Source organism: Pagrus major, chromosome 7 (assembly GCF_040436345.1).
Source record: "Pagrus major chromosome 7, Pma_NU_1.0".
NCBI lineage: Eukaryota > Metazoa > Chordata > Actinopteri > Spariformes > Sparidae > Pagrus > Pagrus major.
Window position 1 is genome coordinate 4,398,602 of NC_133221.1, and position 24,224 is coordinate 4,422,825.

General features: G+C 41.4%; 1 protein-coding gene across 1 annotated transcript in view; it reads left to right on the forward strand.

Moving 5' to 3' along the window:
• The first annotated feature begins 225 nt into the window (after window positions 1-225).
• Window positions 226-24,224, forward strand: part of nckap5l (NCK-associated protein 5-like) — a 34,056-nt gene continuing 10,057 nt past the window's right edge. Inside the window, exons 1-3 of the mRNA XM_073469609.1 lie at window positions 226-362; window positions 17,323-17,408; window positions 23,274-23,405. Of these exons, the coding sequence (XP_073325710.1) occupies window positions 23,274-23,405 (132 nt within the window). The 5' untranslated portion in view covers window positions 226-362; window positions 17,323-17,408. The remainder of the gene's footprint in view (window positions 363-17,322; window positions 17,409-23,273; window positions 23,406-24,224) is intronic.

Here is a 24,224-nt window from a genome sequence, read left to right on the forward strand (position 1 = left end):
CCAGTGCAGGAGTATTTAAAGCGCGCAGGGAATATTTTAAGGCACAGAAAACCACTATATAGAAGCAGCTTTTTTTTTTTTTAAGTATATGGTGAAGTTATGTTTGGCAGCATGGGACAGCCTCTGAAGAAAAAAAAAAAAAAAAAATTGGGGCGGGTAATGCAATTTCATGCAATGACATCACTTTTCCTCAACCCAAAACACTAAACGCCGAGTCTGCTGCTGCTGCTGCTGCCGCTGCAGGGAGAGGACGACACCGCTACAAAATGAGCACCAGCTAAACGTTTATAAAGAAAACCAGCGTTCATCTGCGTTTCTTCTCATCATGGCGAGGCAGCGTCGACAGTTTACAACCAAATGAGGTGAGTTTAAAAAACGGGGGGTGGAGGGGGAAATGTCGTTTCACGTTAGCTTGGTCGAGAGAGAGGGTATTTTTTTTGCTGTGAATACCGACACAGAGGCTTTGGCGTGTCTCATTGATTAAAACATCACCGGCGCGCGGAGCTGGAAAACGGCGCTAGCTTGTTTCAGAGCGTCCGAAACGTTGAAACGCGAAAACGCCGCCAACGGTTGTTTTTTTTGTTGTTTTTTTTCTTCCATGTTTGCGTGAAGAAGGGCGTAACATCGTTAACCCCGTCGGAGGGGACTCGTCTCGGTGCAGGCAGGGTCTATTTAAGGGCCTGTCCCATGTAAAGAAAAGACATTTTTCTGAGATATGTCTTTTTTTGTGTCTTTTTTAGCCCCTTTAACGGTTTTTTCGTAACGTGCTAGCTTAAACAGCCCTGTCGCAGTTTCTTAGCCTCGTTTTTTTTTTTTTTTTTTGAGGGGTCGAAACCTGAAACAGGAACATGGAAAGGGAGCTGTCATCAGAGTCCTGTGAGTGTAATCACGGTACATTTGTTTTATTTGTCACCTCGCACTCATTCAGAGGGAAGAAACATGTTTGATTAGTCATTTAGTGTCTTTAGTCTGCAATCAAGGCTAAAAGCAGCCTCACACTGGTGTTGGTGAATGAGTTGTGTTGTGAGTGTGTCTGCTGCAGAGGATAAACCAGCCTGTATATGTATAACAAGTATATTTACACAAATATTCTACTTAAGTACAGTTTTCAGTTACTTGTACTTGAGTATTTCCATTTTCTGCTACTTTATACATACATGTCACTATATTTTGAAGGCAAATATTGTAGTTTTTCACGACCAGTTACTTTATATTTGTTTAATAACTTTAGTTACTCGTTACTTTACAGAGTATAAGCTGCACCAGAGCCAAAGAAGGTCATTTTCAAATTCATTTATTTTATCAACCGACCAGCAATCAGTTAAAAATTGCCCAAAAATATTACTTTTGATACTTATATACATTTAATGTCAGGTACTTTAAGACTTTTACTCAATTAACTTTCTCATAGGTGACTTATTTTTACTTTACTTTTACCCAAGTAGTATTTCAACACGATATCTTTACGATAATTGACGACATCACAATACTTTTACTGAAGTACGACTTTTGGGTACTTTTTACAACACTGGCAAATATGGTACTTTTTGATCCACTACATTTGGTAACTTTGGTTACTAGTTACTTTGCAGATTACATGCTGCATCAGAGCCAAAATAGTTAATTTTTAGATTAATTTATTTTATCAACTGACCAACAATCAGGTAAAAATTGCCCAAGAATATTACTATTGATACTTAAATACATTTAATGTCAGGTACTTTAAGAATTTTACTCTGTTAACATTCTCATAGGTGACTTACACTTTTACCTAAGTAATATTTCAACACGATATCTTGACGATATCACGATATTTTTACTGAAGTATGACTGTTTCCGTACTTTTTACAACACTGGCAAATATTATACTTCTTAATCTACTTTAGTTACTAGTTACTTTGCAGATTACATGCTCCACCACAGCGTATTTTATTGCAATATCTTGACTTTTTGGTTCTTTTACAACACTACTTTTTATTTTAAGATTGTTTTTCACCCACAAGAATGTTCACTAAGAAAAAAAAAGATGTGTCTTGTCTTTCATATCATCCTAACGTCTATCGCTAACTTTAGTTACTAGTTACTTTGCAGGTTGCACGCTGTACCAGAGCCAAAGTTTTAGTTTTAGACATTTCTTAAAGCTCTTCGTCAAATTGCTTGTTTTGTCTGACCAAATGTACTCACCGAGAAAAGCAACAATAGACAGGGTTGTACCCCAGATTATACTTAACCATCAGGGTAATCGATTGGATTGGTGCCCATATGAATTTGGAGCAGTGTTGGCACCGATACGTGTTATTGTATCATACTTAAACAATGCTGCTTTTCAGTAACCGTGATCCCCTCCACATTTTCTGAATGGCGTTCTAGTCACGAGGAGTGGATTGTTTCTTGTTTGTTTTCACATCGTGAAGGATTTTATTGGCAATAAAACATGTGCCAGTAATCTCAATAAGTTGGAGGCCTATTTGGAGATTAAACAAGAGTTAAAACATCTAAGATGATGCAGTTTAGCTATTACAGAGTCCTTTTGTCGAGGGAAAACATCCACTGCTTAATGATCTGTGCCTGTTGGTTCAAGGCCAGATACATGCTCATGCTGTTTTCATTGTCTCATCATTTTCTGAACAAAGACCAAACTTTAGGTCAGAAGAAATGAGGATGAAGGATTGTTTGAACCCTTTTGGCTCACAGAGATGGCCGGCATTCAGGCTGTAAAATATTTAAGTTACACTGAAGATCTCCTATGAAATGCCCGATGAATCTTTTAGTGTTTGCAGGCTGCTTTCGTTCTTGATTTTACTTTGAAAAGAAATGACGTATCCCCTGGTCCTTTTCCAGATTGTCTGTTGATGTAATGTTGCAGCTTGTTGTTGTTGGCAGTTGTAGACAAACACCGTATATCATGTAAGAAATCCTCTATGACTTCACGGCACAACGACTCATCGAAACATTGACCTCATGATTGGAACGAAGCGATGGGAAAAAGTTTGTTCTTGTAAACTTCAAAATCCTCTACAGACATTTTTTTTTAAAACAGTACTCCACTGATTTAGCATTGCGCTCTAACTCTGTCGGAGGATGAACAGTTTAAACCGACTCAAGTGACATCACCTGAGGACGCAGGGTGTCTCGTCCAGTTTGGGTTTTCCAGCAAGTTCATAACATCCAAAATGTGGCCAGATGTTCGCTTTGGAAATATCGGGTGTGTGTTTTTTATCATGCACTGCTGATTTCTGCCTCCCTCTGTGGTATCCCTTAACATGAGCAACGTTAGCCTTATGTTCACCTACAGTTCAATGCAATAGATGTTACTTTACAACTTTATTGTCCAGGTGAGGCTGGAAAATCAAGAATCAACGTGGGCTGCATAGTCTTGACTATGCTCTGTCACTGCATCGATGCAGAAACTTCCACGTCGGCATCGTGGTGCATCTTTGAAATCGGGAAATTTCCAAACCTGTAGTGGTGCAGATCAATCAGAGAGTTCAGTATCCAACCCTAATAATAGATGGATCATAAGATAATATACATTTCATACTGGACCTGGACCGTCTCTTGTACATAAACATCTTAAACTCTTGAGTGGAGTGGGGCCTTTTAAAATCAACCACAAGGGCAAACATGCAGCAGTGGATGTATAGTTTACCCTGTTGATTGGGTGGAATTATTGGAATTTCTTCAGTTGATGCTTGTAATCGAAGGAATTTTAAACACGAGTGCGGGAGGCTGCGAGGATTTAAGGATTAACGTGTCACAATTGAAACAATATTTGGCGAAGAACACGAGGACCCACAGGTGCTGTGAACATTTCATCCTGAGGAATGACCTCAGAGCTGCAGATAAATGTGGTTCCACTCGACGCTCGCTAGATTACATTTATGGCTTGTGTGCCCGTGTTTGAGCTCGATTGAAGTTTTGTGAGAGCTCTGTCCCACTGCAACTTTGAGATTGCATATCCAAGCTGTGCCGCATTACATCATGAAAAGCAGAGCCAGTGACTTATTCAAGTGTAATGGGCAGTATAAGTGCTTGCTCGCTCTGTTCGCCTCTAATTGTTCGCAGATGTTCTGCACGCCTTTGTGTCCCACATCTTGTAGCAGCCGGCTCACACAGACGCCACATACGGTGCTCAGACTTTATTACAGGGAGGAAACGTGGCATGGAGTAAGTGTTTAATTTGGCTGTTGGTTCTGTTAACTGGTTTTGGTTATTAAAGTATTTATAAGGCGTTGCAGTGCACCACGAAACATAATAGAGTTGAAATGATAAGTTGAAGACTCGATTCGTTAATCGCCAGAGAATTAAGCAGCAACAGTGCTGATGACTGATCGGAGCGAGTATTTTAAATTTGATGACAAACAAGTAGCATCACAGAGGAAGTGAAATGAGGAAGCGCCATCGCAGGCAAATTCTTCTTGAGCTCTGTCAGTAACTTCAAACTGTTCCACATTCTGTCAACAACTAACAGATGAAACACTGAAAACAGACCGACAGCTACTTTGATAATTAATGAATCATTTAAGTTTTTTTTTTCAAATAAAAAGGCCAAAAAATAGAAGTTTAGAGCAGAAACAATTCATTGTTAAAGTGAATATGAATCTAAACTGTTCTGATAATCAGTTGATTGTCATTTCTAAAGTAAAATAGCGTTTAAATCTCATATCTGTATTATATCATTTTAAAGGGACAGTTCACCCCAAAATCAAAAATACATATTTTTCTTCTCACCTGTAGTCAGATCGGGCCAATACTAGATATCATCGAATATCTCAATATTTGCCGTCATATGCTTTATTTTTCACAGTATCGAAATATCGAACAGCTGTTACGGAATCTTCAAGCTTTTATTTTGAAAAGAAAATGCAGATTGTGCAGCGAAGGGAACGTGCATGGACATTTGGGAGGTGACTTCAGGTTAATTGGCCTGATGTAGTGGCATGCATGCAGACACGGAGGCCAGCTCGCCAAACACCACACATTTTATGATCTGACTGGACTCACTGAGCAAACGTGCAACAATAACTTCGTCTATTGCGTCATTTAGGCGGGACAGTATTGTGATATAACATTTCCAATATCGGCCAAACCTTGCTTGTTTTGATTTGAGTGGTTGAGTTTTGGATGGCGCAGGGCATCGCCATTCATTTCCCGAATCGGTTGGATTTTGATTTGATTCAGTTACAGTGGCAGTTTTGCTTGGATATGAAAAACATTCAGAGAGAACGTATGCTGCAAATTGTACAATGAAGCCTCTAATATGGTGCATTGTTAAAAATGTTGAAGTTTGAAAACATCAGAGTAGAACTGGGAACTTGTTGAGTATTTTCTCTGTATTTTCTGATTCTGATTGTCCATCTAACAGCCTAAAACCTGAAGATATTTAGTCTAAAATGATATAAAACAGAGAAAAGTAGCAAATTCCCACAGTGAAGAAGCTGGTACCAGAGAACGTTGAGTGTTTTTTTTCCCCCACATTTGCTTGAAACATGGATAAAACAATTAATCGACTGTCAGAATGGTACCGGATGATTTATCTGTTGATCAATTCAGGTAATTATTTCAGCTCTATGTTGCAGTATCTGTTTTGTTACTGGCCCAAGCGTCTTGAGGCAAAAAGTGGGGTTTTATGGAGCCAACAACCTTACAGACTCTCAAGGTCAGACCGACTGTGACATATGTTAGGTCGTAGTTGAGCAGTTTTACAGGGAGGACGGAGCGACGGGGCAATAATTTAGTCAGTTTGAAGTCTAGTAGGGGAGCGCAGACAGGTCAGAGCCTCCTGCAGTCGGCCTATCTCTCCAGCATCACCCCCCCCTCCTCTACATAAACGACCATGCTTTGAAGATAGGCTAGGCTGGGGCTGGGACCTCTCCTTATCAGCTATCAGTTCAGAGCTTTATCGGCCAGCTGTCAGATGCATACAGGTACTGTAGTTACCATGGTTATACACACCAAAGGCACTTCTGGAGCCTGCATTAGCATCCCAAAATATTCATCAATTACCCCACAGAGTTGGAGCGATACAACGGAGCTCACAGTGGGAGGCAGGACTGACTGAGAGTATCATCATCATCATCATCACCATCATCATCATCATGACTGTTTACACGCACACAATGCAGATATTTAGATCAAAGGAATTATCTTCGCCTGCGTTGTCCCTGTTGAGCCCAGCCATCTCATCTCAAGTCTCTCTGTGATTATCTGTACGCACGCCAGAGAGAATATTAGAAGAAGAAGTCGCGGAGAACAACTCAAAGCCTCTGCGTTGTGTTTCTGCATCTTCACATAAACTGTACGGCCGCCTGCTGTGTCAGACCTCTGAAATATGCATGATTGAAAATGCTTGAGGAATCCTAATAGTATGCGAGAGAGCGAAGCGCTCACACCAAACGCAATCCACCCTACAGAGGAATCTGTGGTCATGCAAACATTGAATTTGGCAAAACACTGCCTTAGCTGCTGCAGCTGTAACAAACATTCAATTCATCCGTCTGGCCAAAGAAAATATGGCTTGGAATGTAGCTTTAATCAATTCAAGCAAACCGGGTTCCCTCCACGTCCTGTTTGGCCAAATAAGGATTATTTAAGCAATCATTTTCTTCAGTTTTCATGCCGATACAATCTATTAGACTACACTCAGATCTATATTGAGTTATGGACTGCGATAACTCCGACTGAGACTGTAGAAGAAGAATATCAGCTACAGAGGGAGATTCAGACTGTGCTGTATCCTCTGTGTTGAACAGTCTTCCTTTGTGCACCTCTGCAGTTTATTTTCATTTGTCTTAAAATAAAGTTGTTATTGAGGAGCTTTCTGCACCCTCCCCCCTCCCCTTCAATCCCTAAACCCTCTCCCACAAGGTGCTCAGTGAACTGCTGGTGCTTCAGTGTTTTTCAAACTCTCGTGAGCTTCCTGTTTCAAAAAGCCTCTCCATCAGCTCGACCTACATGCCTTGAAAAACATCAGCACTCTTCCCATGGAGGTTTGTGTTTGTTGGTGTGATGGAGAGCAGATTGTTTGGAGTCTTAAAAAAGGATCTCCATATATAACCCTCCATATTTTCTTTGATTCTGTACCATAAATAGGTCTTCCTCTTGGCCAGACCTTGGGAAGAGGAAGTGGATGATGAGTGTGCTTGACTCGGCTGAGTCCTGGTGGAGTCTGAGCCGCTGCGGCTGGTGGCCAGATGTGGACACATGTGGAGGCTCTGCCCATCACCAAACCACTCACGCTCCTCCTATACTCTCTCTTGTCTCACAGAGTTAGTCCGGTTCTCCGTAGAGGGATGCACCATTCCCCTTTTTTTTCAGGTCTGATTTAATACTAGTATTTAATTAATAAGCTGTATGCCTGACTGTGTGCAAGAAGAGACCAGTATCATTATGTTGTGTGTAAGGCAGCATTACTTTCCCAACGTTGTAAAACAAAACGTATTTTATTAATACTAACAAATACGAATTACTAAGGCTAACTGTATCAGATGAGAATAAACTGTAAGTAGAGACCATCTTGTGATGAGATCACATCCCTCAACATGTTCCAACTACACAGAAGTCATTACTACATTATTACATGAGTCCTCAGTACTCATTGGTTGAACCACACCTATCTTGGATCTCAGCTGCACACCTGTAAAGTTCCCCGACTGTATCTCACGATTGAGATGCTGTCACGCTGACAAAAATCTGTCCACACAGACAGAGAAGCGCCAGGCAAAATATTTAAGATCGCTTCTGTGGTATGTAGTTCAGCTACCATAGGTGTGTCCAGGAGCACACTTTGTTATGATGACACACGTGTCGCAGCAGGTAATGATTAAATCATGATCTTGATACATTTATCACAATTCACACAAGTAAAGTAACATGGTAAAACATTCAAGATGAAGAGAAATCAAAATAATCAAAATTCTTGATAAACATTTAGCAAAAATGTCATCAAAATCATCAAAATCAAACATAGAATTGAATTGAATAGATCAACCACATTGTCACCAATACTCAATCCAGCTGTTTGAGTCGGTATCGGACGGACACCTGATATCAGTATCACAATCTGATCGGTGAATACCTCCTATTTAGGTCACCTGGCTTCACTGAAGTTTATCTCCTGTTACATCATAAATGTCTGTCAAAAGGTTTCATCTCCTCAGGAATAAAAGAAACATTATTCCCAACTATACACACCTGAAAAGGTACAACAAATATCCCTGCTGAGTGGAATCATAGCTGTGTGTTTAACTGTATCATAGACTCTGCTTCTTGTTGAATAATGACTTCATTTTGTCAGAATCAGGTGTCTTGCCAAGTAGTTTAGGAATTTGCCTTGGGATATTGGTGCATAACGTGAAACATAGTGCGAGAAAATATAAAATACGCATACTAGCAAATACTGCACAAACAATATCTAAAATCTGACTTTTTTTTATTTGATCGGTCAATAGTCGTCCTGTTGACACCCGGTTACCACGGTGATTTACTGTGGTTAAAAGTGAGCCTGCGTCACGACACCAGAAAACTTGAGTTAAGCCCAAAGAGAGCTGGATAACCCAGTTTTGTTTCAGTGTGCTCATGCTACTCCAGCAGCTCTATAGGCTGGACGCGATGACTGCTCATGACCTGGATTAACTCGTCTGGCCTCACCAGCGCGTCTTGTTCAACCTCCACATATTTTCCAGGCATGTCAGGGTTCAGTAGTTTGATGTGAATATGACTCACAGAGGATCAGGTATTAAAGGCGTTTGCTGACACACATGGAAAATGTCGTGTGCGCTGCAGCTGGACAGCATGCAGTTGTTCCTCTGGCAGGCAGTCTGGTCGTACAGCTCGTAGTCTGGTTGGCAGGGGACGCCACCATCTCTCCGGAGTATTTACAGTGGTATGAAACCTGCCTTTATACGGGCCACGACAAATGGTTTTCATTACCGGGCTTTTATGATTGCAGAAATGAACTGGAGCGCATACTTTGAATCTTTTCACATGTGAGGGATTTATTAAGGTCAGCGCAGCTCTGGAACCGCTAAAGTTGTGGACAGGACTGCGACCAAAGATTATTTCCATCATAGATTAATGACTTTTGGTCTATAAAATGTCTGAATATGGTGGAATGTGCTTTACACAGTTCATGTTTTGTCTAACAAACAGTCCATAACACAAAGGTGTTTAGTTTAATATCACAGAATACTTGCTTGAGATGCTGGAGCCAGTTAATTTTTTTCTTTTTTTGCATTTTAATTACAAAATTCATTTATTATAGGGCTGCACAATTAATCAAAATATCATTGAAATCTTTATATGGCCGTCAATGCTGTTTTGCTGTGAAGCTCCAGAAATGTTTTGAGGACTACGAAACTTTGAGGACCCGACTTTATCGACATGGGTGTGAGGAGATATTGATGGAGTGCTGCTCTAAAAATTGCTCAGATTTATTAATTTAATACTTGACAGCTAACCTAAAAATCTTAGCTGCTCTAATGATTATCAAAATAGTTGCATACTAATTTTCTTGCGATAAACAAATTGTTTTAGCTCTACATGTAGAGTCATTTCACCTGGCTTTACATATGTTGCACAAAGAGCTCAGACTAGAGGCGATGGCTTACCGGCTTCACTGCCGACTTCCTAATGAGGTCCGACTAAGCCGAGGCTTCATGCAAATTAACACGAGCGGCCTCCACCGACACCACAGCTGTAGACCCTGCACATCTCCTCGGGCCGGAGTGTCGCATTTCTTCTAGGTGCATTAGCTCTCCATGTTCACATGGAGCTGTGCACATTACTGCCCATTAAACTGTCTGCACTTCAATGGGCGTTTGTACCCCAAGAGTCTGATTTACAGCTCCAATTCAGAAGTTCCCTGACAGTTCCTTCGCTTTAGCCACCATCTGACCAGAAACAGTAACGTCGGACCATCTGCTAACGGATCGTTTTTACTACGGCCGCCTGCGACTAACAATTATTTTAGTCATCGGTTAATCAGCCAGTTGATTTCTCGATTGATTGATTGGTCTATAAAATATCAGAAATATCAGCATCTACATAGCACCAACAATCCAAAATCCCCAAATATTCAAATTTCCCTGAACTTAATGTGACTTATTTAAACTGCCAAAACCCAAAGATATTCAGCTTACTGTCATATATGAAAAAGAAAAGCTTCAACTTTTACCAATTGAGAAACTAGAATCAGAGACTTTTTGTTGAAAGATGAAGTGATTATCAGAATGCTGTAGATTCCCTTTCTTTCGATCTGTTAATTGGCTTATCAGTTCAGCTCTCATCTTCTCTGTTTGGATGATATTGTCCTTTGTTTTCGGGGGTCGTTGTCACCTGATTGTAATCAGGTCAGGAGGAGCTGCGTGTGAGTAAATTGCTTGTCTGATGATGAGGTGCCAGTCGCTGCTGCTTTACATGTTGTTTGCATTGAATTTGAAATCAGTCACATGTCCTGGGCCCGTCTGAATGGAGGAGAAGTTTCCAGGCAACTTTCCCTCCATTAGTCCACACGTTTTACTGCCTCTTGACGTTGTTATGTCCGGCTTGTCTTTATGTCCACATTACCGCTGAGTTTTTGGAGCAGTTAGTGAAGATCCTCACTTGGGGGAAAGTGGATGGCGGAGGGGGTGACAATAGGCCTTTTATGTTGAGAGTTATCCTCATTCCCTTGTGTTAGCTCCAGGGGACCATGTGACCGGCCCTCATTCAGGTCATGTTGGCCTGTTCAGCCTTTGACCCTCTTAGAAGGGAAGCGAGTCCCTCAATGTCCCATTCATGCCATACAGATGTCTGTGTGCGTTAATGTCTGACACAGCAGAGGTATGACAATCCCCTGACAGGCCTCCATTCAGCTTTTTTTTTTAATCTGATATGAGTAGTTAACTGTTTCTGTGCTGTGCTGACATCTACGCAAGACAGATTCCTCCGTTTAGTGATTAAAAGGAGAAATTCACATTTTTAAAACAATGTTGATATACCTGCGTGAACTAGGCGTTGATTGTCGTATTTCCATTTACTGCCACATTATACTTCCTCTCCACTACATTTATTTGACGAATTTAGTTACTAGTTACTTTGCAGATTTAGATTATTCAGTGTTTATAGGCTGTTAATTGTGACGTGCTGCAGGCAGGACATTGTGCGAGAGGATATTGCATCAGAGCCAAAGTAGCACATTTTTAAATGTGTTTATTTTATCAGCAATCTGACAGAAAAATCACAGATAAAGATAATTAGAAAATGCTGAATATTGGCCCCGATAAATCGTCCAGTGTGAACATTGAAAGTGTTTTTGCTTGCTGTAATCATTCCTCTTATTCATAGCAGGTATGTTTCCCTCCAGTGTCTTTTCTTTTTCCTTTCTCTTCTCTGTTCGTTCATGAAGTAAAGTACATTTCCCTCCGTTCAGCAGTCAAATGAAGAATCACAGTGGATTTTAGCACCTCCGCGGCTCATTGGTGCGGACAGGTTGAGAAGCGAGAGTGAAAACAAACTAGTCAACAGATTAATTGACAGTGAAAATGATCTTTAGTTGCAGCCTTAGCGATATTTATTAACTATGGCTTTTCCACTCAGGTTTAGACAGTAACTTTGGAAGATACCCACTCGACTGAAGCCTCAGATGAACTGTAGATAAACTCTGAAATCAGTCTTTTTCTCAGAATGGACAGGTTTCATTTTCCATCTCTTCAGGCTCCTGATTATCGTTTCCAGACAGAATAATTAACCTCTGTTTCAGAACCACTTGTAATTGAAGCAGCGATTGGTCACATGCAGCTTCTCCCTGTTGCAGCCACTAGGTGGACACAGATTAGAGGCCTGATGAGCCCAGACTGAGCAGGACCGCCATATGTGTCACTAATAAGAGGATAAATCCTCACTGGACTCAAGCTCTTTTGATCTGGGTGATTTTTGATGTGAAGCTCAGCGTCTGTCGTGTGTTTTTCTCTCTCTTTCTTGTGGTTAATTCTTGCTGACCCGTGCAGTTTTTCTTGTTAAGGCTCATCTGACTTGATTTATTTTCTCCATGTTGGATTTATCAGTTTGTTTTTGTTTAGTTCGTTCTTCATTTCAGACAAATTACAGTTCTGCTGTGAATCTGGGACATTTGTAGACTCCCCAAACTGGCTCGACTGTTTTGGTGAAATCTGAATGACAATAGCTTGAAACAACCGACATCCATGCGAGCGCCCTCAGGCACTTGATTTTGAGTATAGGAAGTCTGGTGTGGGGGGCAAAGTCGATTCAGGTCAGGTCTCATGTCGACTCAATTAGGGTCAAATTGAAAAAAAGAGTCGCTCAACTTTCAAATCGGTACATATAGATTTGTTTTTAAAAAAGTAGTTTCTCAGAGGGATGTTTTGCCATCCGTGTGTGCTTTATTGTGTTATCCTCCCACATTCAAGCCATGAAACCCGTGTTTTCTACGTCCTGTTGTTGTTGCCTTGGCACCCAGTCATTTTGTCATCAGACTTGGTTTAGTGTGTCTGGTATGTCTGGGGGGGGAATGAGGATGATGCGGCTTCATTAACTACGAGCGCAGATGAGTCACTCGGGGTGAAAACCTGGACAGATGAACCACACTGAGACACTGTGCTGCTCAGATAGAAAAACCTGATTTCTGCTGACTAGTTTAGACACGACACAGATTTTAGAAACAAGCTGCGGCTGTAATACCGATTCATTATAATCGCTCTGCTGTATGTGAAAGAGTATTAAGGATTTAGAGAATTAGTCGGTTCATGTGGAGCTATTTTGTAATTTCAGCAAAAATGCCAAAAAATAGTCCGAAAGTCAGAAAATAGTGAAAGGCGGTTGCTATAATATCCCACAGCGGAAGATGATGTCGTGAAATTGCTTGTTTTTACTTGACCAACAGTCCGAAGCCTTCAAAATATTCAGTTTACAATTATGTTTGACAAAGAAAAGCAGCAAATCATCACATCTGAGAAGCTTTTCTAGCAAATATTGTAAAATCTGCTTAAAAAAATGACTACATTAATTAACCAGCAATCAGAATAATTGCCGATAGAACTGCACAAGATATCGTTTAAGCATCGTCATCGCAAAATGTGCGATGCCAAGTAAGACAAATTAACTGAAACACATAATGCCACAACTTTTGCTTCATGATACAAAAGACTGTCTAATTTAGTCCCATTTAAGGCATCTGACTACAGTGAGACACCAATTACAATCACGCTTGCTTGTCAAACAAAGCAAACTTCTGTTGTTCGATAAAATGCAATCTTCTGCAAAATCACCCCAATCATTCTCGAGTGATATTACCAGATAGAAGTCATCTGGAGGGAATCCCTGTTTGTTTTCATCACGCAAAATATATCAAAGAAACACATAGCAAAGGTAATTTTTTCCAGTGTTGTGCAGCCCTAGTCGCCGATTAATTTGTCAAGTAATTTAACGACTATCTGGCGCAGCTCTAGACTAATCAATTATTAAAACTGCAGCCTTGAATTGTGTAAATCATTTTGTAAAACAAAGACTTTTCATTTACATAAATGAGGGTTGGGGTCACAAAGAAAAGCAGCAGATCCTTTCATTAAAGACGCTGGAACCAGCAAATATTTGACATATATGCTTGAAACATTACTGAAACGATTAACTGATTATCAAAATAGTTGGTGATTCATTTTCTTTTTTTTCCACTAATCATTTAATCGAATACTATCGACCGAGTATTGGTGTAACTCTGCTTGTCACTCATGTCAATTCAGCATCTTGTGTTGTAGAAAATAGTTACGGTTGTCAGTGTTTCACAATTTTCTAGCATTTTAAAGCACAAATGATTTATTGATTAATCCTGAAAATAATCAGCAGATAAATGATTTAAAAAAAAAACAGTAAAAATGAGTTGCTGCTCTGTGTCTTCTTTTCTGAATCACTTCTGATCTCCAGTGACTTTTTCTCCTCCTCAGCACAGTCTCACAGGACTCAGTCCTACACTTATCACCAATGTGACTGAGAAAGACAATCCTCTTAGCACAGAGCCTGTTTTCTTTCTAGGGCACTGAATGGATCTGTGCAGAAGTCCTGTCAGTTCAGCCCGGCTGTCGGATATCCTCTCTCTGCTACGTTCCTTTGTCCGCTACATGCTAGGGTCTCTTTTGAAACACAACCCCCCTCTCCACCTCTTTATGGCCTGAGCCGGCAGCTGCAGGGTTAATGTTTAGCAGCAGCAGCAGCAGCAGCAGCAGCAAAGGCAGAGAGGCAGGAGTTGTAGGAGGAGGAGGAGGAGGAGGAGGGGAGTGGGAGAAGGAGAACGGCAGAGAGGTGGGGGCTGGTCCACAGCTGTTGTAGTAGGCAGGGTCTATTGGGGTAGGAAGCCTGCCTCACTCGCCCTGGAACAATGGGAGACATGGCAGCCTCTGCAGACAGCACAGGCACACACACACAATGCACATGCCCAAGGACGGGCCTTTTCTAGCTGTAGCTTAGAGGAAACCGGCTTCCTCGTCACACTCGCAGGGTGACGGCACTTTTAACAGGGAGGAAAATAATCTCCTCCGCAGCCGGAAAACAGAAATGTGAGGTTGTGGCCTTTCTGTCGCTCTCTGTCCCTTTTTTTTTCTCTTCTCCTTCTTCTGGTGCCTTACATTTTCATTCTGCTGTGAGGAGATGACTGGATGACTGAAAAGGCAGCAGGAGCAAGGTGAGATGACACAAATTGTGTTGATAAAGGGAGCGGGGGGGGGGGAGTGTGTTTCTAAATCTGTGGATACTGATTGAATTTATACAGCTGACATGGTGTTTTCTGAGCTCCTCGCTGCGTGTTGTGACGATGTTTCTGTGTCAAAGTAAAGCCTCCGCAGCGCTGATTCTTACTTGTATGAGAACTAAGTGACGTGACAGCGAGGGCACACATGTTTTGTGAGGTTTGATGGTGTTGACTTGACATGAATGGACTTGAGGTGACTCTTGTGTGTGTGTGTGTTTAGGTTAGCATTAATGTCCATGGGCTAGCTTACATTTTTTGGACAGCAGCAGTGTTAACACACAGTGTCGTTTTTATTTTGGATGAGACGACACATGATCATGTCGGGCTGCAAGCAACGATTGTTTTATTATCGAATTATCTGCTGCTTATCTTCACGATTAGTAATTATAGTGGAAAAGGCTCATCACAGTTTCCCATAGCTGAAAGTGTCATCTTCAGTTTGCTTCTTTTGTCCAACCAACAGTCCACAACCCAAAGAGTTTTCATTTAGTGTCATTTATGACAAAGAAAAGCGGCAAATCTTTACATTTAAGAGGCAGAAGGCATGAAAAATGACTCAACGATTTATCAATCATCAGCATAGTTTGCAACTAATGTTCTTTCAATAAACTAACTGACTAGTCATTGCAGCTCTGCAATTATATAGGATTGTTTTGGTTGCAACAAACAATGTGTCATAAATCTGCCAAATGTATATATACAACGGCAGACGACAGCGCCGCCTAAATGTTTGTGGTTGAATGTGTGATAAAACAAAAACACGCTCGGTGTTTGTATCATCAGATGGAGAGCCCGTGATGTGCTTCCTCCCTGGGTGTGGAGGTTGCCTGGCACAGATTTTAAGAAGGATCCCTGCGTTCAGTTTTGATTGCTCTCAGACGTACATGGCGCACATCCAACCTTTCAGGCCTTTTGGGAAGGGAGCTCCCCTCCTCCTCCTCCATCCCCTCCCCCACCTCCTCTCCGCTGCCTCCGCTCCTCATCCCCAAAATATTGCTTGTGTACGATTCGTCTCGGTGCATATAGCCAAACATCAGACAGGAAACGTCGCAGAGGGAGTCCGCCAGCCTGATTCTGTCTCACTCACATTTCTGCTCCTCTTTGATATTTATCTGCATCTTTATTAGCGATGCAGACAATCATGTGATAATAGTGTGTCTGCAGAAAGAGTCGTCACATTGGCCTACATTTTTTTTTGGGGAGTCTTCTCCAGTCTGGTTTAATTCCGCCATGTGAGGATTTAGGTTTTTGTCACATTGTTTACATCTCCCTCCTACACACTTTGCCTACACAGCAAGAACTTCAATCTGCGCCTTTCCAGATTGGCAGATGGAAAGGGTGGTGTTTGACATATCCTGAGACGGCCTTGCCTATGCCAAATCCCCAAGAGTGCGACTGACATGATTTAAGAAGCTTTTGTGCATTTCTTCTCTCTGCTTCGGCTGAGTCGCCTTTGAATTTTTTGTATTTTTTTTTTATCTCAGCCTTGCCCTCATTCTATGAATCTCATCTGCTCATCCTCAACTGCAGCATCTCACCGAACCTCTCTTGAAAAACACTCAATATTTCATAATTTTCTCTGCATTTGGTCGTCAAAGTCCGTCCTCGGTTAATAAATAGCGGTGGTGTGCAGTCGTCGAGGTTCCTCATGCTTTTTTATTTTCGAGCCCTGTGATCCGCCGTCTTTCTGATCTTTCTCCATGACACGGCTCAGGGATCACGGTCTCTTTTTCTCGCAGGACCAGGTGTACCGAGCAGGACGCCGCTACGCCAGATCCTCTGCCCGTGCTCCATTAAAACCCAGATTGAGAGGGCAGATGCTCAACACCTCTAATCCCATTTCTGTTTGACAAGATCTAAAAGGATCAGGCCCCGCTACCTTATAGACAGCTCCTGGAAATGAAGAGTTAACGCTGCAGCTCGGCGCCTAAACATATCTGAAGTGATCAGACAAAACGCCGGCTGTAGAGGCGCTGCAGCAGACGGGGCGTCCCACTTAGGTTTTTAAATTAAGCCTTTGTAGAAAGTGAACATAATTAAGAGGGGACTCTGTTAATGGGGAATCCCACATTAAACTGAAAACTCAAGAAAAATCATTGTGTGGCACTCTGAGTGTAAAGTCTGCATGTCCTGCGTTATCAGAAAGACATAAAAGGGGAGTTCTTAAACGCTGTCTACTGAATTATTCATCCATCTTTCTTTCATTACACTTTACAATGACTCAGAGATGAAAGGAAAGACGAGAGGAGGAGAGGCTGAGAGCGAGATAGAGGAGTGGGGGGGCTTGTGGTCGTGGCATTGCTGGCGTCTGCCGAGCGCTGGTATCTCCCGAGGGCAATGGAGCGCCTTCCTCTCCTCCCGGTTTCCTGTTCGCTCACAGATCGGAGGGAAAAGCTGCAGCCTTCGCCCGTCCGTGACGGAGGTGACATAGGTCTCAAACCACCCGAAAAATCTCCCGCCAGCAAACTTTTAAGATCTCACTCGGCCAAATCTTGTGGTTTCTGTCTCATGATTCAAGAAGACACAAATAGAAAGAAGGATGCCGGGAGTGTGTTTATTAAAATGTGTGCTTTTCTGTCCCTCAGCTCCTTGGTTTTGTTGTTGGGAGACAGAGGTGCCTGACCGGAGACTGACTCCTCTTCACGGATCATAAAGAGAGCTGAAACTGCAGGTGAGTGCGCTCGTTATGACGTCATTTGAGGGGAAAAGAGATTCGGAAATTGCTCATCTTTTGCCAGCAACAAACAAATAACCTACTGGCTGTACCTACTGATCAAAAATGTCCATCACCATGTCACAGAGTCTAAAGGACGTCTTCTAGTTGCTTGTTTTGATTACAGAGACAGTGTTTGGTATTTTTGATTGAGAAAAGACTGAAATGACTAATAGATTATAAACATAGTCGCAGATAAGTTTGTCCCAGCTCTAGTTCGGTTTAGTGGAAATAGACACATCCCTTTCTGTCTCGATGGTGCTGTATACACCCATGAAAAGTTGAGCCGAGCTCTGCTGCAGTCGCTGGTGGGTAATTTGTTTAAAGGACACCGTGGAGATTTATTTACAGTAGATGACATGTTAGTTTTCCTCCGGGTTCGAGTTGCACCTTATTTGTTTGCAGATGAATGCACACCAGTGTCCCCACAGCTCACACTACTCATGTACAGGTATCCATCCGAGTCATTTGAGAAAGAACAAAAGCACCACATGCTCACTTGGCTCTGAGGCGAACACATGATCCTCTCTGTTTTGTTCACTGATTGGAGCTTTAAGCTGTGATCGCTGAGCTTCGCTGCACTTTGTTTACACTTGGCAATGTCGCATTTAGTGGCTGTGTTTTTGAGAAGGGCGGATTTTTAAAAGGCAAACAAAAAGCTTTGTGCTGACTTTGACCTCTGCTCTAATCTGATTGCTTTTTTTTAATTTGTCTTCTTCCTCTCTCCTTTTTTACTATCAATTACAGCATCCGTCCTTTTATTCTGTTATATTTCCGCATTTATGTAGTCACAGAGCACATAACAAAAACTTTCATTGTTGGATCACTGCAAATGTTCTGTAGAAGTAACATGGTTGTTATGTTAATTAATGGTCAAGCCTGAGGGTTAACAGCAAATACTACACACTTCCCCTGTAATGCTATCTCATGAGTAGGGCTGCAGTTAATGATTATTTTCATTACTGACTAAACTGACTTTCTTTGACCAATTTGGTCTATAAAATGTAAAATTGTAAATAAAAAAAAAAAGTGACGATTAAAAGCATTAAATCTTCACATTTGAGGAGCTGGAACCAGCAGATATTTGGCATTCTTGCTTGATAAGTGACTAAAACTATTAAAGGAAGTTCATCCAAAAATGTCAATTCAGTCATCATCCAAAGACCCCCCTTCTGATGGAAAGTCAGGTGAAGTTTCGTTGTCCACAAAACATTTCTGGAGCTTCACAGCAAAACAGTGTTGCAGCGTTCTCCTAAACAACTGAAGTAGACAGGGACTGAAAACAAACAAAGGCGTTATCCAAGTCTCCAGAGATCCCGAATTGATTTGAAAATACATTATTTACACCCTTTTTTAAGCTAAAGTCTTCACTGTAGCTGCTAAGCTAATTGGACCGACGCGTTTGCGGCTTTGTAGCCTTCATTAGGATCACAAGCCAAAATGCGTTGGTCTAATAAAGTTTGTCTACGTACTGCAAGTGTTGCTGGAGCTTCATGACCTCTTTAAACTTTCTTGCTTCTCCACGCACCTTGAAAGTAACAAGTGAAGTTGTGCCAGAAAACCCCTACTCTTTTTAAATTTAAAACTTGCTGCTGCAGAGGCAGAGATATCCTGACATTTATTCTCTAGTCTCAAAAACACTGGATCCTACAGTACACCTCCCACAATGTATTACTTCTGTCAATCTCAACACCTCCTGTTGGAAACGCAGACTAACTGTTCCAGGCTGAGATAACCCCGATGACATCACCATGACATCATTAGGGTTTTTTTTCAGTAAATGAATCATCATATGTCCCTTTAGTAGCCAATCGCTGCAGCCTATCAGATGTACTGAAACAACTACAATGTAATGGAGTATTTTCACAGTGAGGTATGAGTCCTTTTACTCGAGTAAAGGCTCAGCAGCAGCAGCAGTGCAGCAGCAACATCAGCTCTCTTTGCATTCCCCTCGTGGCTTCTCTCTGTCGGCTCTGACAGCTCCAGCGGCTGTACGTCTGCCAGCAGAGCTCAGTGGAAGGAGCTCCCTGGCACTGCAGCCCCACTGGGACACATTGACCCTCTCCTCTGCCCTCTCAATGAGCCTCTGTTCGCTCTGTTTCCAGCCAGTCACAGGCTCCGAAACCACCACCATGATGACAGTAATGCAGTTTACAAAGCAGCTGGTGGCTCTTTCTCTCTTTCTCTTGCTGTGCTTCTTAGTTTCTTTGCTCTTTCTTCCTCTTTCTGCCTTTCCAGTAACAATTCCCCTTGAATAACTTGAAGAAAATACTTAAAATAAAGGCAATACACTATAAAAAAAAAACGTATCATGTAAGATTTAAAAGGAGGAAAATGAAATAGAAGATGCAGTGTAAGCTCAAATAGAGCAAATTTAGGCTACACTCATTCTCTCGTTGCAGCTTCTCATCTGTGAGGATTTGCTACTGTTTTTATCATGTAGCTGAATATGTTTGTTTTCCAGACTGTTGGTCTGACAAAACGAGACATCTGAAGACGTCGCCTTGGACTAGGAATACTAGGATGGACATTTTTACTTGATTTCTTTTCCTTGTTAATTGAGAAAATAATTGGCACATTATTCTGTAATTCAAATTATCTTTAGTTGGTATTTTGGCTCTTAACGTCAGTGGTAGCGCTCATGATCTTTCATCAGTTGCTCGTCTCTTTGATCGGACATCAGTCGGACTTAAATCCAGCTGTTGTTTTAGACGTGGACGCCTGTTGGATTCTGCATAAATGGGACACAGCTCGTTTTAAGAGACGCTTCTTTCTGGTGGCATTTTCAGTGAGGCTTGTGACGTTTGCCTCTGCACATAAAAAGAAACCACAGCGGCGGTGGCAGAACCACATTTTCATGTTTATATTTAGCCTCACTTTTGTTGTCTTTTGGTCCACGCTGTAATTTCAAACGCAGCGAAGACTAAGTGTGCATGTTTCTCGTCTCTGCTGCCCGGAGCTTTAATGTGCATTAGTGAAGAGAAAAAGCTGGTATTTATAACCGCTCCTGTATCCTTCTGGTAGCCAAGGTCAAACGGATGGCTAATATCTGCTTCCGTTCTTAGATGGGCTGCATTGATCAGGCCTCCATTATACGCGCAGGTCTGACTGCGCTCAGTCAATCGCAGTTCAATAAGCACCCTACACTTTGGATGGTGCTGCCCAGGTTTGTCAGTCAGCGAGGATCCACAGGCCGCTGACGCTCAATAGTCTTCCTGTAAACGCTTTGCATACAGCTCCTGTTACACGAGGTCCGGCAACGCTCTACTGATTTCTTATGAAACTGTTGGAGGCTATTGAACATTTCCCATTAGTGAGTTATACTTGGTGTGTGTGTGTGTGTTGTTTGTTCGATTTAAGTGCCAAAATACACAATAACTTTAGTATTCGTGACAACATAATGGATTTTTTTGACACCATTTATTTAATTAATCGATTAATGTGATGATTATCTCCTCAGTTAATCGATCGATCACTTGGTCGATAAAATGTAAATCTCCAAAACTCAAAGAGACATTCAGTTTATTATCATATATCACGGAGAAAAGCATTAAATATTCTAGAGCTGGATCGATTGATTCAAGTCAATATTGATTTGGGTCAGGGATATTTCAGTTACAATACCAGTTTTGCTTCGATTCTGAGAGAACTAATGCTGTAAATCGTACAAGAAATCCTCCGACCTGTTGCATTATTAAGAATAGAAATCTTTAGATCGTTGAATTTGTGGTTAAAATGTGTCTAAATTTTAGCATCTTATTATCAAAAATGCTGTCGTCAAAGAACAAGAAGGTGATGACAGATGTAGGCAGGTATTGCAACAAAGGAAAATAAGAAAAGGAAGTGGAAACCTTTTGGTTTTAAACAACTTTTGTGGCCATTCAAGGACAGATTTCAGAGTAGGTTCACAGTAGGTTTTGATTATTGGGCAGGTGGCAAATGTTTTTGCTCTACTATGCACTTAACGCACTCGATGCACTCTATCTAGTAGGTCGTTGGTGGGGCGGCTAATCCCCGTAATGGGTGCGAATGTCTGTCCATACCATTTTTCTACTTCATGACTGAGTGGTTCCCTTGTCTGTGTTTGGGCGAGCACGCCAAGATAAATTCAATTCAGTTGTGTTGATATGACAATAAAGTATTGAATCTGGATCTGAATCCACGTTTGCTAATGGGCAGGTGATCCATAGGAAACAGGAATATATTAAAAGATCGATCTCAGGATTTTATGAATCAATATTGGATTATTCAAATGAAGATCATGAAGAATTGGAAAATTTATTTTTATCAATTGTTAATTCCTCGGGGAATAATGCATGGATCTTGATGGAGGAAAAAATTTGCCATATTCAGGTGGCTGGTATCTATGAGTTGACTACAATTTGATGCAAATCCAAATAATCCGGATCTATCATATTTGAATATGTTCTACTGAGTGCCATCCTAGTGTGCATTACAACTCTTTGAATGCAACTTGCAGGCTATTTCTTACTTTCTACGTGGCTAACGTTCATGTCGGACTTCCCCTAACAGAGTAACATAGACTCAGTGCTGCAGCTGGATGTCTGTGCCACAGAGGAATAAGATCTATCAGGCTTTAGATTCACACACATAAACACTTGTTTATAGCATCAATTAATTCTGAGTTTTGGTCTTTTCATGGGATTTAACAACAGTAAGAAAATATCAGTTACCAATAACAAACGTCTGGTCGACTAGTAAGTAAGACGGCATTGATGATGCCACCATTAGTCGCTTCAAAGTTTTCGTGACACGCTTTGGTTGGTACATGAAAGACTATTGAAGTTTGATACCCAGCCGTCTAAATATTTGAATGTGTCTGTATATATTTACACACACACAGCGGTTTGTTTGTGTGTGTCACCTGTAAACTGTGCCAGTTCCTGATTGGCCTCCAGCCACAGAATCAGGCTCGTCTCATCCGCTCTAATGACTCTAAAGATGTGACGGTTGGATCTGGGTCCACGTCTACACACCTACTTCCCCTCGCTGATCTGACAATCAGCACACACGCACACGCACACACGCACACGCACACACACACACACCTGGAGCCGTGCCTACGAGACTGGTAGTCGGCCATATGTCCTGCAGTGTAGCGTGCTCACAGACTCGGGCAGCCTGTGTGCTCAGCGTGGTGCTGAGGTTTGATCTGTGGAGTCACTGAAGCCGCAGAGGAAAATGGACACAAAGGCTTATCGTCCTACGCAGTCTGTGTATCTGAAACAATGCAGGATGGGTGGATTAATATGTTGGCTCGATAATCCTCAATGTACAGTAGGTACCGTGATGTAGTGTCAACAACAAGCTCTGCAGTGAAGACGTCTTAGTGCTGTAGATGTGTTGAAACAAAACGCTCCTGCTGTCAGATAAACACGGTGTAGTGGTGGTAATAACGTTAACGTCAGTCTTGGAGATGAGAACGGAGTCTGATGTGAAGCAGATCTCAGTTAAACGTTTGTTTTGGTTTGCTTAGAGCACCAGACGGGTGGGGTTTACTGCAGCAGGACAGTTCAGGAACAGTCAGCTGGTCAACAGAAAAGTAATCAACAATTTTGATCTTTTAATTAAGTCATTTATGAAACAAATGTGCCAAAAATTCACAGTTTCCTTCTTCTGAAATGTGAGGATTTGCTGCTTTTCTCTGTGTTACATAATTGAAAGCTAATCTTTAGGTTTTGGACTGTGCAATTACTCAAGTACTGTGCTGAAGTACAAATTTAAGGTAGCTGTACACATTTTTGCTGTGTTGTGGCAGAGATTGTGTCGGTGACCGTTGCTGTGTCGCTTTCTGTGTTTCAGATGAGAACAATGTCTGATGAGACAGAACAGAGAATGGGTGACGAGGACTTTGGTTCGGACGAGGAGGGAGACGTGGAGTCTTACCTGGAGGACAACAGCAGTGAGCTCATGGACCGACTGAGAGAGCTGGAGGTGAGAGAACAAACAAAACAAGTGATAACGAGATAAATGCATACGTGGGCCAAAATCTGGCAATTTTCTGTCGGCCCCATCGTGTGTTCGTCAAAAAGGAAATGTTTAGTACGTACATTTTAAAATCAGTGATTGTTTTTGGAATTTTCCCGCCCGTCTCTCCGTCGTTAACAGGCTTCAATATCAAATAAGAAAAAAAAATAGAAATAAACATATAAAAGGGAAACAAATCATTGATTCATATAAAAATAATAGGTTGACAACTAATACAAGACCTTTGTTGCCTGCACATGAGAACAACTCTTAACTGCAATAAACACATCATTTCATCTTTACAGGGTACAGTGTAATATTCGTGATGGTCAGTGTTCACGTGATGTTTGCTTAATATAATGTCTCATGGAAAACAAGTGCTCATTATATGATGTTTTAAAGGAAACATTTTGTGAGGCTGTGAGGTCTATAGAAGTATGAAGCTACAGACAGTTAGCTTAGCATAGCATAAAGACTGGAAACCGATGGAAACAGCTAGCCTGTCTGAAGTAGAGCCCAATCAATATCTCAGTTATTAGTTGATATTATCGGCGGATATTGACCTATCACAGATATTTCACTATCAGGGTTTATGTTGTCCAGAATGTGCTGATACAAAACATAATTTTTTTTAATAGATTATAATGCAGAAAAAAATACACTTGAGGTGATTTATAATTCTTCATTTCTGAGCAAAGTTTGTTATTCAGTATACTGATTTCATTTTGGACGATAAAGTGTATTGTTAAATAGTAAAATATCCTTCCTGCAAAAAAATGTGTGTAT